Source organism: Pseudochaenichthys georgianus, chromosome 23 (genome assembly GCF_902827115.2).
Source record: "Pseudochaenichthys georgianus chromosome 23, fPseGeo1.2, whole genome shotgun sequence".
NCBI classification, from domain to species: domain Eukaryota; kingdom Metazoa; phylum Chordata; class Actinopteri; order Perciformes; family Channichthyidae; genus Pseudochaenichthys; species Pseudochaenichthys georgianus.
Window position 1 is genome coordinate 848,471 of NC_047525.1, and position 12,973 is coordinate 861,443.

The following is a 12,973-nucleotide window of genomic DNA, read 5'->3' on the forward strand; positions in this document are numbered from 1 at the left end:
AAGATCTCATGAACTTCCCCACTCAATCTATCAAGACCCGAGCAGTTCTATTAGATATAGATAAGAAACAGAGATAGGGAGCACAACAACCTATCTCTTCGTCAGATGCACTCCCCCGCTTATCTAAGCGACTCTGCACCCCGTTACCCTCTACAAGGCCATGGACCAGCAGAGGGGACCGTTACCCTCTACAAGGCCATGGACCAGCAGAGGGAAAATGGGGGTGTGTAAGGGTAAGGATTTTTAAGAATAAACCGCAAGGGTCTAAAGGGAAAAAAGATGAAATATAAGGTACTATATTTTAAGTAATCCTGTCTACTATTCCTATATTTGAATAATGTATAAACTATTTTAAAAATACTTTATGAAATCCTATGTTATAAATATTAAAATAAAGAACTAAATTAATGAATAAATAAATAAATGAATAAATAGATAATTAAACAAAAGCCAAAGAGAAAAAGTGAGTTTTAAGTGTTGATTTAAAAAAACCCAGGGTCTGGGCCGACCTCACATGGAGGGGCAAAGTATTCCAGAGCCTAGGGCCAGCCGCTGCGAAAGCTTGATGCCCTCGGGTTTTAAGCCTGGTCTTAGGCACTATCAACAACAGCTGATCAGCCGACCTTAAGGCTCTGCCTGGGATGTAGCGATGGAGGAGTTCGGCTATATAGGCAGGAGCCAGCACATTTAGGGCTTTAAAAACAAATAAAAGGAGTTTAATTTCTATTCTGAACCGAACTGGAAGCCAGTGCAATGAAGCCAGAATTGGGGTGATATGGTCGCGCTTTGTATGGCCAGTGAGAAGATGTGCAGCTGCATTCTCAACTAGCTGGAGCGGTCTAATTGAGGCCTGGTACATACCCACATACAGAGCGTTGCAGTAATCCAGTCTTGAGGTAACAAAGGCATTAATAACCCTTTCTAGGTCTTTAAAAGATAAAAACGACTTGGTCTTAGCCAATAGTCGTATTTTGAAAAAGCAGGTCTTGACTACAGTGCTAACCTGCTTATCAAATATAAAGGCGCTGTTGAAGGTCACTCCAAGGTTCAGAACAGAGGGGAGGATATTTTTATTGAGGGAGCCCAGAATATCAACCGGGGAGACTGTTGGTTGGGGTCCAAAAAAGATGACCTCGGTCTTACTCTCATTAAGGGTGAGGAAGTTTTGGCTCAACCAGGATTTAATCTCTGTTAAGCAGTCCTTCAACTGCTGTAATGAGTTGGCATTTTGATTGAGAGGCAGATAGATCTGTACATCATCAGCGTAACAATGGAAGGGGATATTATGTTTTGTAAGAATTGAACCTAGGGGCAGTATGTACAATAGAAAAAGGATCGGGCCCAGAATCGAGCCTTGGGGAACCCCACAGGTAAGAGGGGCTTTGGCAGAGGAGAAGACACCTAACTGCACTGAGAAGCTACGGTCCGTCAAATAAGACCTGAACCATGCAAGAGCAGAGCCTGTAATGCCTGCGGACTGTTCAAGCCATGACAACAGGATACACTAGGCGCATTCACACCGCAGTACTTTTCCCACAAAGGTTCATGAGAACTCTTTAGTTCTCATGAACAGATCGCGTTCACACCGGAATAAATCCCTGGGGGTGGATTAGGCAAATGAAGCCGCTGACGTCACTTCTTCTTCTTCTGCTTTGGGCTTACTGGCAGGCCGCAAACCACTTCACGGCGTATACTGCCACCCGAAGTCCCCGGCCGGAAGTCCCCGGAGTTGGGGAAGGCTTCAGTAGAAGCTGCTGGGAGTCCCAGCAGCTTCTACTGAAGCCTTCCGAGTAAATCGCTAGAACGCCGACACCTCCTCATCTCCACCGCTCCCATGTTTTATTTTGTGTTGCCATAAGTTAGTCTCTCTGCGTTTCTGCGCTGGGCTAATATAATGCTAATGCGAGGATAATAAAATGGCGGCTTCACAAAACTTTTTGGGATTTTACGGGGCGTGGTTTGCAATCCGCCCAGCCAATCAGGAATAGGAACCTTTTTCTCCCACGAAAGTCCCTGCTCTCTAGCAGGGACTGAAAAGGGGGTAAAAAGGTTCTCATGAACTAATTTTAGTACCGGCTCTTTTTGGTGTGAACGCGACAAAAGAGTTCTCATGAACTAAGTTCTCATGAACCTTTGTGGGAAAAGTATTGCGGTGTGAATGCGCCTTATGATCCACAGTGTCAAAGGCAGCAGTTAAATCTAACAGCACCAAAACAGCTGGGCTGCCTGAATCGGCGGCTAAGAGCAGATCATTACAAACTCTTCAAAGGGCTGTTTCAGTACTATGCATAGGTTTAAAGCCAGACTGAAATTTTTCATGGATACCATGCGTGGTTAAAAATGACTGCAACTGGGCATAGACTACTCGCTCCAGGGCTTTAGATAAAAAGGGTAGCTGGGAGATGGGCCTGAAATTTGCGAGAATGGAGAGATCGAGATTTTTCTTTTTAAGTAGTGGCTGCACCACGGCATGTTTGAAGGCAGCTGGGACACATCCTGAGCTAAGAGAGGTGTTTACAAGCAATAAAACACTTGCTCCAACTGATTCAAAAACATCTCTGAGGAAGCGAGAGGGAATGCTGTCTAAGGTGCAGTTTGTCGGCCGCAGGTGCTTGACTACTTCCGAGAGAGAAGAGAGGGATACAGGCTCAAAATGGTCGAGGACAGCAGGGCACAGAAAGGGAGCAGGATCTGGGGTAGCACTAGTATAGGCTAGCCTAAGAGCAGATACTTTTTCGATCAAAAATGTAAGAAATGTATCGCAGAGAGTAGTCGATGGCACAATTGGAGAAGCATCACAAGGATTAATGATCGAATTAAGGACATTAAAAAGAACTTGAGGTTTATGGCTGTTTTTGGAGATTAACAGAGAAATATACTCTGTTTTGGCTGCTTTGACTGCCGTCTGATAATCGGAAAGGCAAGCATGAAGAATTTCTAAGGAGAAATGAAGTTGATCCTTTTTCCATTTTCTCTCTGCACGACTACAAGCGCGACTAAAAGCGCGAGTACAATCATTGAGCCACGGCTCTGAGAGAACTTTGTTGCGTCTAAGCGTAAAAGGAGCAACGGAATCCAGTATTAGTGTGCATGTCGAATCAAACAAAGAGATAAGCTCATCAGCACTAAGAGCACAGTTCACCTCTAATTTACAAATCGGATAAGTATTAAAAGCATCTGAAAACTGTGAGGCAGTCAAGGGGTTAATTGAACGCAGACAACGCGCAGGAGCACGTGATTCGACTCCCGCAGAAGGGATCGAGGTTGTAAACAGAACCGGGAAATGGTCTGAGATACGCGTTCCTGCACAGATTTCATCCACAGAGATAGACAATCCAAACGATAATACTAAGTCTAAGGTGTGTCCTTTATCATGTGTTGGGCCAGCCACAGACTGAATGAGACCGAAAGAGTCGAGGAGGTTTAAAAAATCCCTAACCAGAGGTTTAGACTCGCAGCACACATGGACATTAAAGTCTCCGCAGATCAAAACACGATCATCATTCACCATGATCCCGGACAGAAAGTCAGAAAAGTCAGTTATAAAATCATTATTGTACTTTGGCGGACGATACACGACTGCGCAGAGAATAGGCGAGGCTAGGTTCAATTCAAAAAGCTGCAACTCAAAGCTAGCATAGCTAGTTACTGGGTGAAGCAAACGGCATTGGAGATTATCTCTAAACACTGAAGCTATACCCCCACCACGGCCGGTGGTACGGGGGGAGCTGAAGAAAGTACAGTCGGGAGGAAGAAGTTCAGAAAACGGTACATACTCGCCGGTGTGGACCCAGGTCTCCGTCAGGAACATTAAATCCAGATCATGAGAGGTGAAGAAGTCGTTTAACAGGAACGTCTTGTTTGCTATTGACCTAGCATTTAGCAAAGCCATGCAGAGGTTTCTCTCCGGGCTGGCCGAAGGTGTAGTGCGTCTCAGCTGACGAAGATGTGCGTGTTGAACTCCGCGCGGACCGGGAGCAGTCAGTGGGGCAGGAGGAGCTGCCAGCGGGCCCAGCAGAGGCCGCAGCTCCGGAAAAACAGGGCGAATCCACCGAACCCTCGGATGGTGTGCAGCGGGAGGGCCATGACATCTGATGCGTGGATAAGTCACGGAAGAAGCCGTCAGGTGTGCTTTTTGATGGACAAGCGCCCACCACGCTTTCCCCGTCGCCTAAAGCGCTTTCGGTGAGGCAGGATGCAGGGCAACCGGCGCAGGTAGGTGGGAATATCTGACAGTAGAGGGGGGGGGGGTCGATTTACGGTTGCCAGATATAGGTTTGGGCAGCAGTATAAACTCCAGTGAGGGTCTTAGGTGGAGGAGAGCTTGGCGATAATAGACAAGCAGAGCAGGGACATTCTGACAAACATAAAACAAAAACAGGATAGCTAAAGGCAGAGAGCTGAGGGAGCGGCATGCCGACACAGGCGCCATCTTGAAATCCTTCTCACGTGACCTCAGCAGGATGTTAATAGATTTATTATGAAGTACCAGGACCACCTGTTAGATCCGTCTACTCCATTAGACGCCCCTAGCGATCCCAAAGGTTCCGATGTCTGATTGGCTGGGCGAATTGCAAACCACGCCCCGTAAAACTCCCAAAAGGTTTTGTGAAGCCGCCATTTTATTATCCTCGCATTAGCATTATTAGCATTAGCATTATTAGCATTATTAGCATTAGCCCAGCGCAGAGACGCAGAGAGACTAACTTATGGCAACACAAAAGAAAACATGGGAGCGGTGGAGATGAGGAGGTGTCGGCGTTCTGGCGATTTACTCGGAAGGCTTCAGTAGAAGCTGCTGGGACTCCGGGGACTTCCGGCCGGGGACTTCGGGTGGCAGTATACGCAGTGAAGTTGTTTGCGGCCTGACAGTAAACCCAATGCAGAAAAAGAAGTGACGTCAGCGGCGTCATTTGCGTAATCTTCCCTCAGGGAACTTATTCCGGTGTGAACGCGATCTGAACTTAGTTCATGAGAACTAAAGAGTTCTCATGAACTAAGTTCAGATGACCCTTTGTGGGAAAAGTACTGCGGTGTGAAAGCGCCTATTGTAGATGTTAAATCACCGATGTTACTTGCCTTTACATTTTAAGCGGGAAACTTTAAATAATGTGTCCCTCTGTTGCTTTGCTTTACTTAGTTGTAATTGTGTTTGTCAATCTGTCAGCCATCTTCTCTACTCATTCTCTTTCTATATCCTCTGCATGCAGCCCTAAATCATTGCTAAAAACGCTAAGCCTGCAAGAGAGGCACATATTATAAGCTTATACAGACCAGGTTGGCATTCTTCTTCACATCACAAGAGCCCCCCACACACACACTATGAGTGACTGGCCACATTGAGCCCCCCTCACTGTAGTCTGGGTTGTGTTGCTTGGTACCCAAGCGGCTGCTGCACTGAGATGAACCGAGTGAGGCACACACACTGTTTCTGAATGGAGATCCAGCTGGCAGCAGCTCTGTGTTCTGCAGCCCACTGACCAGAGACATTCTGCAGCCTCTCTCTCCTGACTGTAGACATGAGCAGGCTCCAGTTGGACTTTATTCACATCCTTAGAACTAGTTTCAGACATGTACTGAGTCTTGTCACAAAGCACGGCTGCCGTTGGATATTACCCGTGGAACCCATCAGCAGGAATCCAGGTGTGAGTGAAGCAAAGCAGAGCGTGGTGTTGAATGCAGGCAAAGGGATATCCCTCAGAGTAAAGCCTCTCACACAGCAAACTGACTGCTGTGTGTTTCTGTGTGTCTGAAGCTGAACACATTCTCCTCAAGGCTAAAGTAATGTAACAGGATGTGAGTGAAAGTGTCAGTCAGATGTATGTTGTTCTAATGCTCTTGATTGGTTGGTGAGGTTCATGGAGATCCTCCCTGGTTGTGAGCAGACTCTGCTTCACTAGTTCACTCTCGTTCACGTCTGTCTGGAGGACTGGTTCAGGCTTTGTTTCTCTTGGGACATGGGGAGATATTTATAGCTTGCCTGTGTGGGATGCTTGAGAGCTGAACTCTGTGTGTGTATGTTTGGGCATTTTTATGATGTGTATGTCTTTGTGTTGGCGTATGCGCAGGCCTTTTGAAAAACACACACCTCCTCATAGTGACATGGAGAGTGGGAAAAGTTTCTTTCCCACTAACACCAGATACAGCTTTACCACACATCAAGTATTCTCAAGGCAAAGACAAGTGTTCAACCCATCGCTTTGATTGATCAATTCTCAGAAAAGGAATTGATAACAGCATTGATTTGAAATTGAAGCCATTTAGGGAAAGCGATGGATAATTATTTTTTCCTGCAATGATTTAAGGCAATATTTATTAATTTGACATAAGAAGTAAGATCTTAACAAAATAGTCTTCATTAATATAATGTTCCTGGTGGAGCCGTGTACTGCTGTCAGTGTGAGCCACACACACACACACACACACACACACACACACACACACACACACACACACACACACACACACACACACACACACACACACACACACACACACACAGAACACACAGCTGGATGAAGCATGTGTCTTGGCAGTATTCATAAAAAAACAAAAACCTTCTCACAGGACGTGGGAGCGTTTATTTGCTCTATTGAACAAAAACACAGAGGGAAAAAACCAATCACATTTCTCTCGCTCAATAACGAGGGTCTGATTTTGAATCTGTCCACAATAGCAGGTTATCTTCATCTTGAAAACTCTTACAATGTTATGCATTTGCTTCAAAGGGTATCAAAACGGTTTTGTGTGTGACATAATACACCTATTACCGGCTCATAAATGGTCAAGCTTCAAGCTTTGGAAGAATCGAATTGAACTTGTGTGTGCAGGAGGAGGACGCGCTGCCTCTGGGTCTGTCTACGGGCCAGGCTCTGCTGAAGCTCCAGGACCAGCTGAGCAGCCTGCTGGAGCAGCACCAGAGGGCGGCACGCAGACGGGTCTCTGCCCAGGTACAGAGACACATCACAAGCTACACATTCATATCGGCAAATATCTTTCCTCCTAAAATGTTTTGAATGAGTTTCTTCCCGCATCATCCCTAATGCTTTTCCTAGGAACAGTGGGTGAATAGCTTCCTTTACCATGGCAACCGTCACTCCTGTCTCCATTGGCCGGGAGCTGCCCTCACTCTACTGGTGGTGCTGGGACTCCTCTGTTGCCATGGCAGCCAGCCAAAGGGCAGGTAGGTGCCCTCTTTTGGCTGACCCGTCCTGTTCTGGAACATCTATGATATTTCATGCACAGCAGCAATATCAATCTTTGTCCCGTATTATGTTCATTATTTTGTTTCTGTTTCACTTTTTAGCTACATGTCTTTATTCTTATTCTGTCAGATTGATCAAAACTACAAACTTTACACAATTGATGACTACATGTTGCTCAGTTGTGATGCTATTGATGTGAACAATGTGTCTACAGACGTTCTTATGAAGAGAGTCCTGTATAAACCATCAGCTACACACTAAATATGTATGTGACCTGGGGCCTCATTGATAAAGGGATATACGCTCAAAAGATGGCGTACGCCAGTTTCTACGCAATGTTTGCGATTTATAAAATACTAACTTGACGGGAAAACGTGCGGTCCTCCACGCAAACTCTAACCCATGCGTACGCACTAAGCACAACAACGGGAGAGACGAGAAACTGCGACACCGTTGGCAGAAGGAAGAATGGAGAGAAACATGTGGAAATAATACCATAAACAAAATGTTACTCATTTATCAGATATGAAGAATTCATTTTCAAACATTGATTAAAGCCAATCTTAAAATGATTAAACAAACGCCTGCTTGAGACTCCTCAGTGCACACACACACATCACCTGGAGAAATAAATAAATACGGATATGTTATTGAAAACCACCTCGAATATGTTGTGTTAATGTTATGAAATGTTTTCTCAAATGATGCGGTTTTGCATTTCTATAGGTTGTAGGAGCATGGTTTTATATGTTAAACGTGTTTATGCCGTTTGCTAAGACGTGATAAGTCGCTCATAAAACACAGGAGGTATGGAAGCTAAGAACACCATATGGTAAATTGTACAGCGAATATTACACAACACATTGTTGTATTTCATTTAACTGGTGGATATCGAGTTGCTGCGGGGGGGGGGGGGGGGGGGTTGAGACGCACAGGCTGCAGTGGAGACGCTGCGCACAGCTGATCGACAGCTGGGACACAAACCACCAAATACAAACAAATAATTCAGATCCAGTCGTCATGACTCCACTCCGGGGGGATTCCCCGATCACTTCTCAGTCTCTCATCAAGGGGGGTCTCCTGTCCCCGGCACACACACACTGCCTGAGGAAGGCTGTGTGTATTGTTTTTGTCATCAGACTTTTTCGGGCCATTTATTTATGTTGGTGACGATCCGACCTCCATGCTGCTACTCTGTTCAAACGGCATCCACCAAACAATATGATTTATCTCCACCTCCCAAAATAACCAGAACCTGACACGGTGTGAGATCTTTTTTAGCTGTTCTGTCATTTCCTGCTCTCCTTCATGCAGTCAGTCAGGATGAATGAATGAATGAATGTATGTATGTATGTATGTAAGTACGTACGTACGTACGAACGAACGAACAAACGAACGAACGAACGAACGAACGAACGTACGTATGAATGGGCGTTTCTTTGACTGTTTATAGGCACATATGGGCGTTACGTGAAGCCCGCAAAAGCTGCAACGCATTTCGAGTCGGTTGTGATTTATAAAGGGAAACCGGCGTAGGAAGTGCCGTACGCACTTTCCTCGCTGGTGCGCAGTGTTTGGTGAATCGGAAAATTTCTGAACCTATTTTTTGGATTTCTACTACGTAAGCAACCTTCCCACGTGAACCCTACGCACGGCGTTATACATGAGGCCCCTGATCAATACTGACTGGCCAATGAAACACCAATGACCTTGGATACATCTGCTTTAAGTGTTTCACAGAGGGATTCAATTCAAATTCCTTTTAGAATGTTTGCTGTAGCTTCACATTTACCTTTTAGAATTGAGGATACAAGTCTCTAAGTGTGCTGAACCTGGTGAAGACCGAAGCCTTGAATGTCTATTGAATTGGTCACACGTGGCATGTGCACCTCCACAGCTCTGGTATCGAGCTGGTGAACGCGGCCGCGCTGCTCCTTCTCTTCCTGCTCAACCTGCTGCTGGTGGGACGCCAGGAGCGGCTGAAGAGGACGGAGATGGTGCGTCGTCTCAAGGGCATCATCTCGCAGCTCAGCGGTGAGGCAACACGGGAACACAGAGCAATCATGGCAGACAAGAACGTCCCTGTTTCTCTGTCGCACTTCTGTTCTTCCCTTCACATGAGCCTGCAGGGTTTGACCTTAGAGTCTAAACATGTGCTTAATAGGCTAATCTACTTTATACACTCGACCTTCAGCCCGAGGCATATTCATTTGCAGGAGCTTACCCATTTAGAGAGATAGTTGAATGTATACATTTGATCTGCAATGTTGTTATCGGGCTGATGTTGTATGGTTGGCCGAGTGGAAGCCGCTGCCAGCTGTGACACGCCAGCTGTCCACTCCTGTTTAAATGTTCAACTTGTTCCGCATGCATAGTGCATGCATTGCATCGTAGAGTAGTACAAACTAATATTCTCCAGCCATCAGCACTGTCACTCAGTTTAATATATCATCTTTGGTAGTACGTTGTTGGACCGTGACAGTTCTAGAAGCCGTCTGTAAATCAGTGAGCCCGTCCTGACGGAACATAGGAGTGTGCGCTTCTCCAGGGTTTACATAACCACACTGATGTTCGTCCCACTCCCCTCTCCCTCGCTCTCAACGTGTCCTCTCTCTCTCCGCCTGCTCCTCCAGACTACCTGTCAGGGTGTGTGGGGGAGGTGCCGTGGTCTCCCTCTCAGTACCCCGATCTGTACACACCCTCGTCCCCTTCGTGGTCCCTGCACTGGACCTACAGAGACTCCCAGCTGGTGAACCTGCCCATCAGTCTGCTGGTGGAGGGGGACATCATCGCTCTGAGGCCGGGCCAGGAGGCCTTCGCTTCCCTCAGAGGCATCAAGGTTAGTCTGCGTGCACTCAGACATGCACATGCACACGTCTGTGCGTGGACTCACAGACATGCACATGCACACGTGTGTTCAGATGCAGAGGAAGTCACATGTGGTACAGGAGGAAACTGCACACTATGGCCTCTCACAAGCGTCCTCCTCACTAGCCCTCAGTCATACTGAGTGCATTCAATTAGCCTACCACCAATACAGTATAGCTTTTGACTGTTCATAATCCAACTTACAATACTCATTCATTCAAATGTTCAATTTTAAATCCCCAATTATAAACTGACATTACAACAGAAAACATTTGAACATTTAAAAAAGAGTTCATGCTACTACTTCTTAGACATGGTACCACCGGAGCAGTGGGAGTCCCAGCATGGGAGTCACAGTCAGCCGATGTACCGCCCTTAGTATCGTTGCCTCATCGTCTCGTCTTAGATACTATGGGCGAACTGATTGATGGAAACAAAATGGAACTACTTTGTTCCAAAACAAAATGGAACGACACACATGTGTATGATAACTACGAGGGTTGTTCCTTTAGAGCAGCAGCAGAAGTGTGTCAGTGAGTTCTATTATCTACGACTGTGGACCAGTTGGTCCAGAATGAGAACGTCTACATCTATCCCTCTCTCCTCAGGACGATGAGCACATTGTGTTGGAGCCCGGAGACCTGTTCCCCCCCTTCTCCCCTCCCCCTTCCCCGCGCTCCACGGAGAAGAGAGGCCCTCAGAGCCCCCAGCAGCACCGCCTCTTCAGGGTGGTGCGCACTCCAGTGCTGGACATAGTCAGGTAGGGAACCTGCCGGGCCGGGCTGGGTGTGGAGAAGACATTGTGTGGGTTTTTGTATTTGTTGTTATTCATAACTGGCAGGTGATTGAAAGGACACATCTTCCCTCTGGGCCCCTTACCCCTGCTGTGAGCAACGACGACCACTGCATACACACCATCAGTTAGTTGACTTGTGTTCTGCACAAAGGGTTTGCAACACAACTAAAGCTCTGTAACATCAGCTCTCAGAGCAGGAAGAGTGTATGTTGAAATACACATGCACCGTAGTCAGTACATCGAGGTGTCGTTGAGGCTGTAGACTGGTCAGAGTTGAAGTAAATGACTGCAACACCTAGAGTATGTCGGCTCCTTATGAAACATGATGTTCTCTTCCCCCACAGTAACAGTTTGGAGATGGCGTTGGCTCGACCAATCACAGTGCTGGATAATGAGAGGTTCACAGTGCAGTCGGTTATCACCAAGCATGTCTGTCCAGTGGTTCTGGTGAGCAGACGACAGCAAGGCTCTATATGTATAGGAACCAGCTGTTGTCCAGATGTGAGCTCACTGGGTGCCTTCTCCTCTAGGTGGCCTTCCTGCTGGTCAACACTGTGCGCTACTTCATTGATGCCCCCAGCCTCACCCCCGCCCGCTTCCATTTCTTTCAACTGCAGGTACAACCATGCCAAAGCACACATGTGTATACGGCATGTCTTGTTTCACATTGTTTATAGACAAAGCCATGCGGTTTACATTTGAATTATAATCAGTTCTAAATGTTGGTAATGAATTAGAGATTCAGAATGTGTTGTTGCAAAGGATGTACATCTGAAAAGGATGGTGGTGTTCAGAGATGTGTCCTTGTATGTGCAGTTGATGGGTGTCCTGCCCGTCCTGCCCCTGCTCTTCCCCGTCATGTGGGTGCTGCTGAACGCCTTCGGAGAGGCCAGGGTCCTCGCTGAGTTCAGCCGCGCATCTCCAGCCGGTCTGGTGAGACACACACACACACACACACACACACACACACGCGCGCACACGCACACACTGGCTGTGTTTCAGCAGCGTGCCAGGCTGCTTTGGTCTGGTTCATTTCCTGGCGTTTGTATTTGTTTGAAAGATGTCCTTGTGAATGGGATGTGGAGACAGTATGAGTATAAGTGTGGATGCCTTCTTACCCCATTGTTTAACACTGCAACATAACATCTTGTGAAGCACCCAAGTACCTACATTGCCTGTGTTTGTGCCTCTCATTGAAGTTCTTTTGGCTTCAGCACAGAGAAAGCACACCTGTGTTATGGTCTTAATGTTAAGTGGCTTCATCAGAAGGAGAGGAGCGGTGCAGGGATGAGGTCTGAAACCCGGACATACATCAGCATCTGACCTCCTCTCAAAGTCAATGGTTTCTGAATGAGTCTTTGGTTAGAAGTAAGATCTGTGGTTGGCACAAGCTGAAGAGATTTTAATGTTTTGTTTTACGACATCGAATCAACTTGAAAAACCCCACTGATGAAGGTCTGAGGCCTCTGTGTGACTAAATCAGACGACTCAACGTCATCGCTCCAAACGTTAGCCGCAATTAGCTTAGCATTGGTGATGCTTAGCCGGGTGCGATAGCTTTTAGCTTCTGGTGATTGTGTTTATTAACGTAGTGTTACTATATGGAGATTATCCAGCTGAACAATATGCATGGTGTCTTTGCCACATATCTTATGTTCTGCAATGCTCTGTAATCCTCCCGATGTTAACTTCCAAAGGCCCGGTATCCCTGCACCACTCTGCTGGCGCCTGCTGAGTCACGCCGAGGAGACACAGCCGGCCCCTCTGTGTTTTAACTAGACTCTTCTCTCGCCCCAGCTTGCTAAGTTCTCTGAGGACACTCTAAGCAGCTACACCGAAGTGGCTTCCTCCCAGGTATAACCCCTCGCTGTCTCACCCCCTCCTCCACTCGCTTGGCTCTTGACTCCACCTGAACCTGCCTGTCTTTATGCGCTTGCTGTCTGAGCCCTTTGCAACTCCCCCCCCCCACACAGCTCTAGCTGCTCCCCCACCCCCTGACCCTTAATCTGCATTACATCTTTGGTTCTAAAACATGGCCATCTGATCAGACCACCTCTCTGACTCTCCATGTGTTCACTCCCTTGTTTTTACTTTGCTTCACTTT

General features: G+C 46.8%; 1 protein-coding gene across 2 annotated transcripts in view; it reads left to right on the forward strand.

The window, feature by feature from the left end:
- Positions 1-12,973, forward strand: part of tmem94 (transmembrane protein 94) — a 47,072-nt gene that overhangs the window by 15,355 nt on the left and 18,744 nt on the right. Inside the window, exons 3-11 of one of the 2 annotated variants that reach the window (XM_034112579.1) lie at positions 6,831-6,950; positions 7,056-7,183; positions 9,103-9,239; positions 9,839-10,044; positions 10,682-10,833; positions 11,214-11,316; positions 11,400-11,486; positions 11,686-11,802; positions 12,667-12,723. In XM_034112579.1, the coding sequence (XP_033968470.1) occupies positions 6,831-6,950; positions 7,056-7,183; positions 9,103-9,239; positions 9,839-10,044; positions 10,682-10,833; positions 11,214-11,316; positions 11,400-11,486; positions 11,686-11,802; positions 12,667-12,723 (1,107 nt within the window). The remainder of the gene's footprint in view (positions 1-6,830; positions 6,951-7,055; positions 7,184-9,102; positions 9,240-9,838; positions 10,045-10,681; positions 10,834-11,213; positions 11,317-11,399; positions 11,487-11,685; positions 11,803-12,666; positions 12,724-12,973) is intronic. The other variant, XM_034112580.1, reaches the window with a different exon arrangement.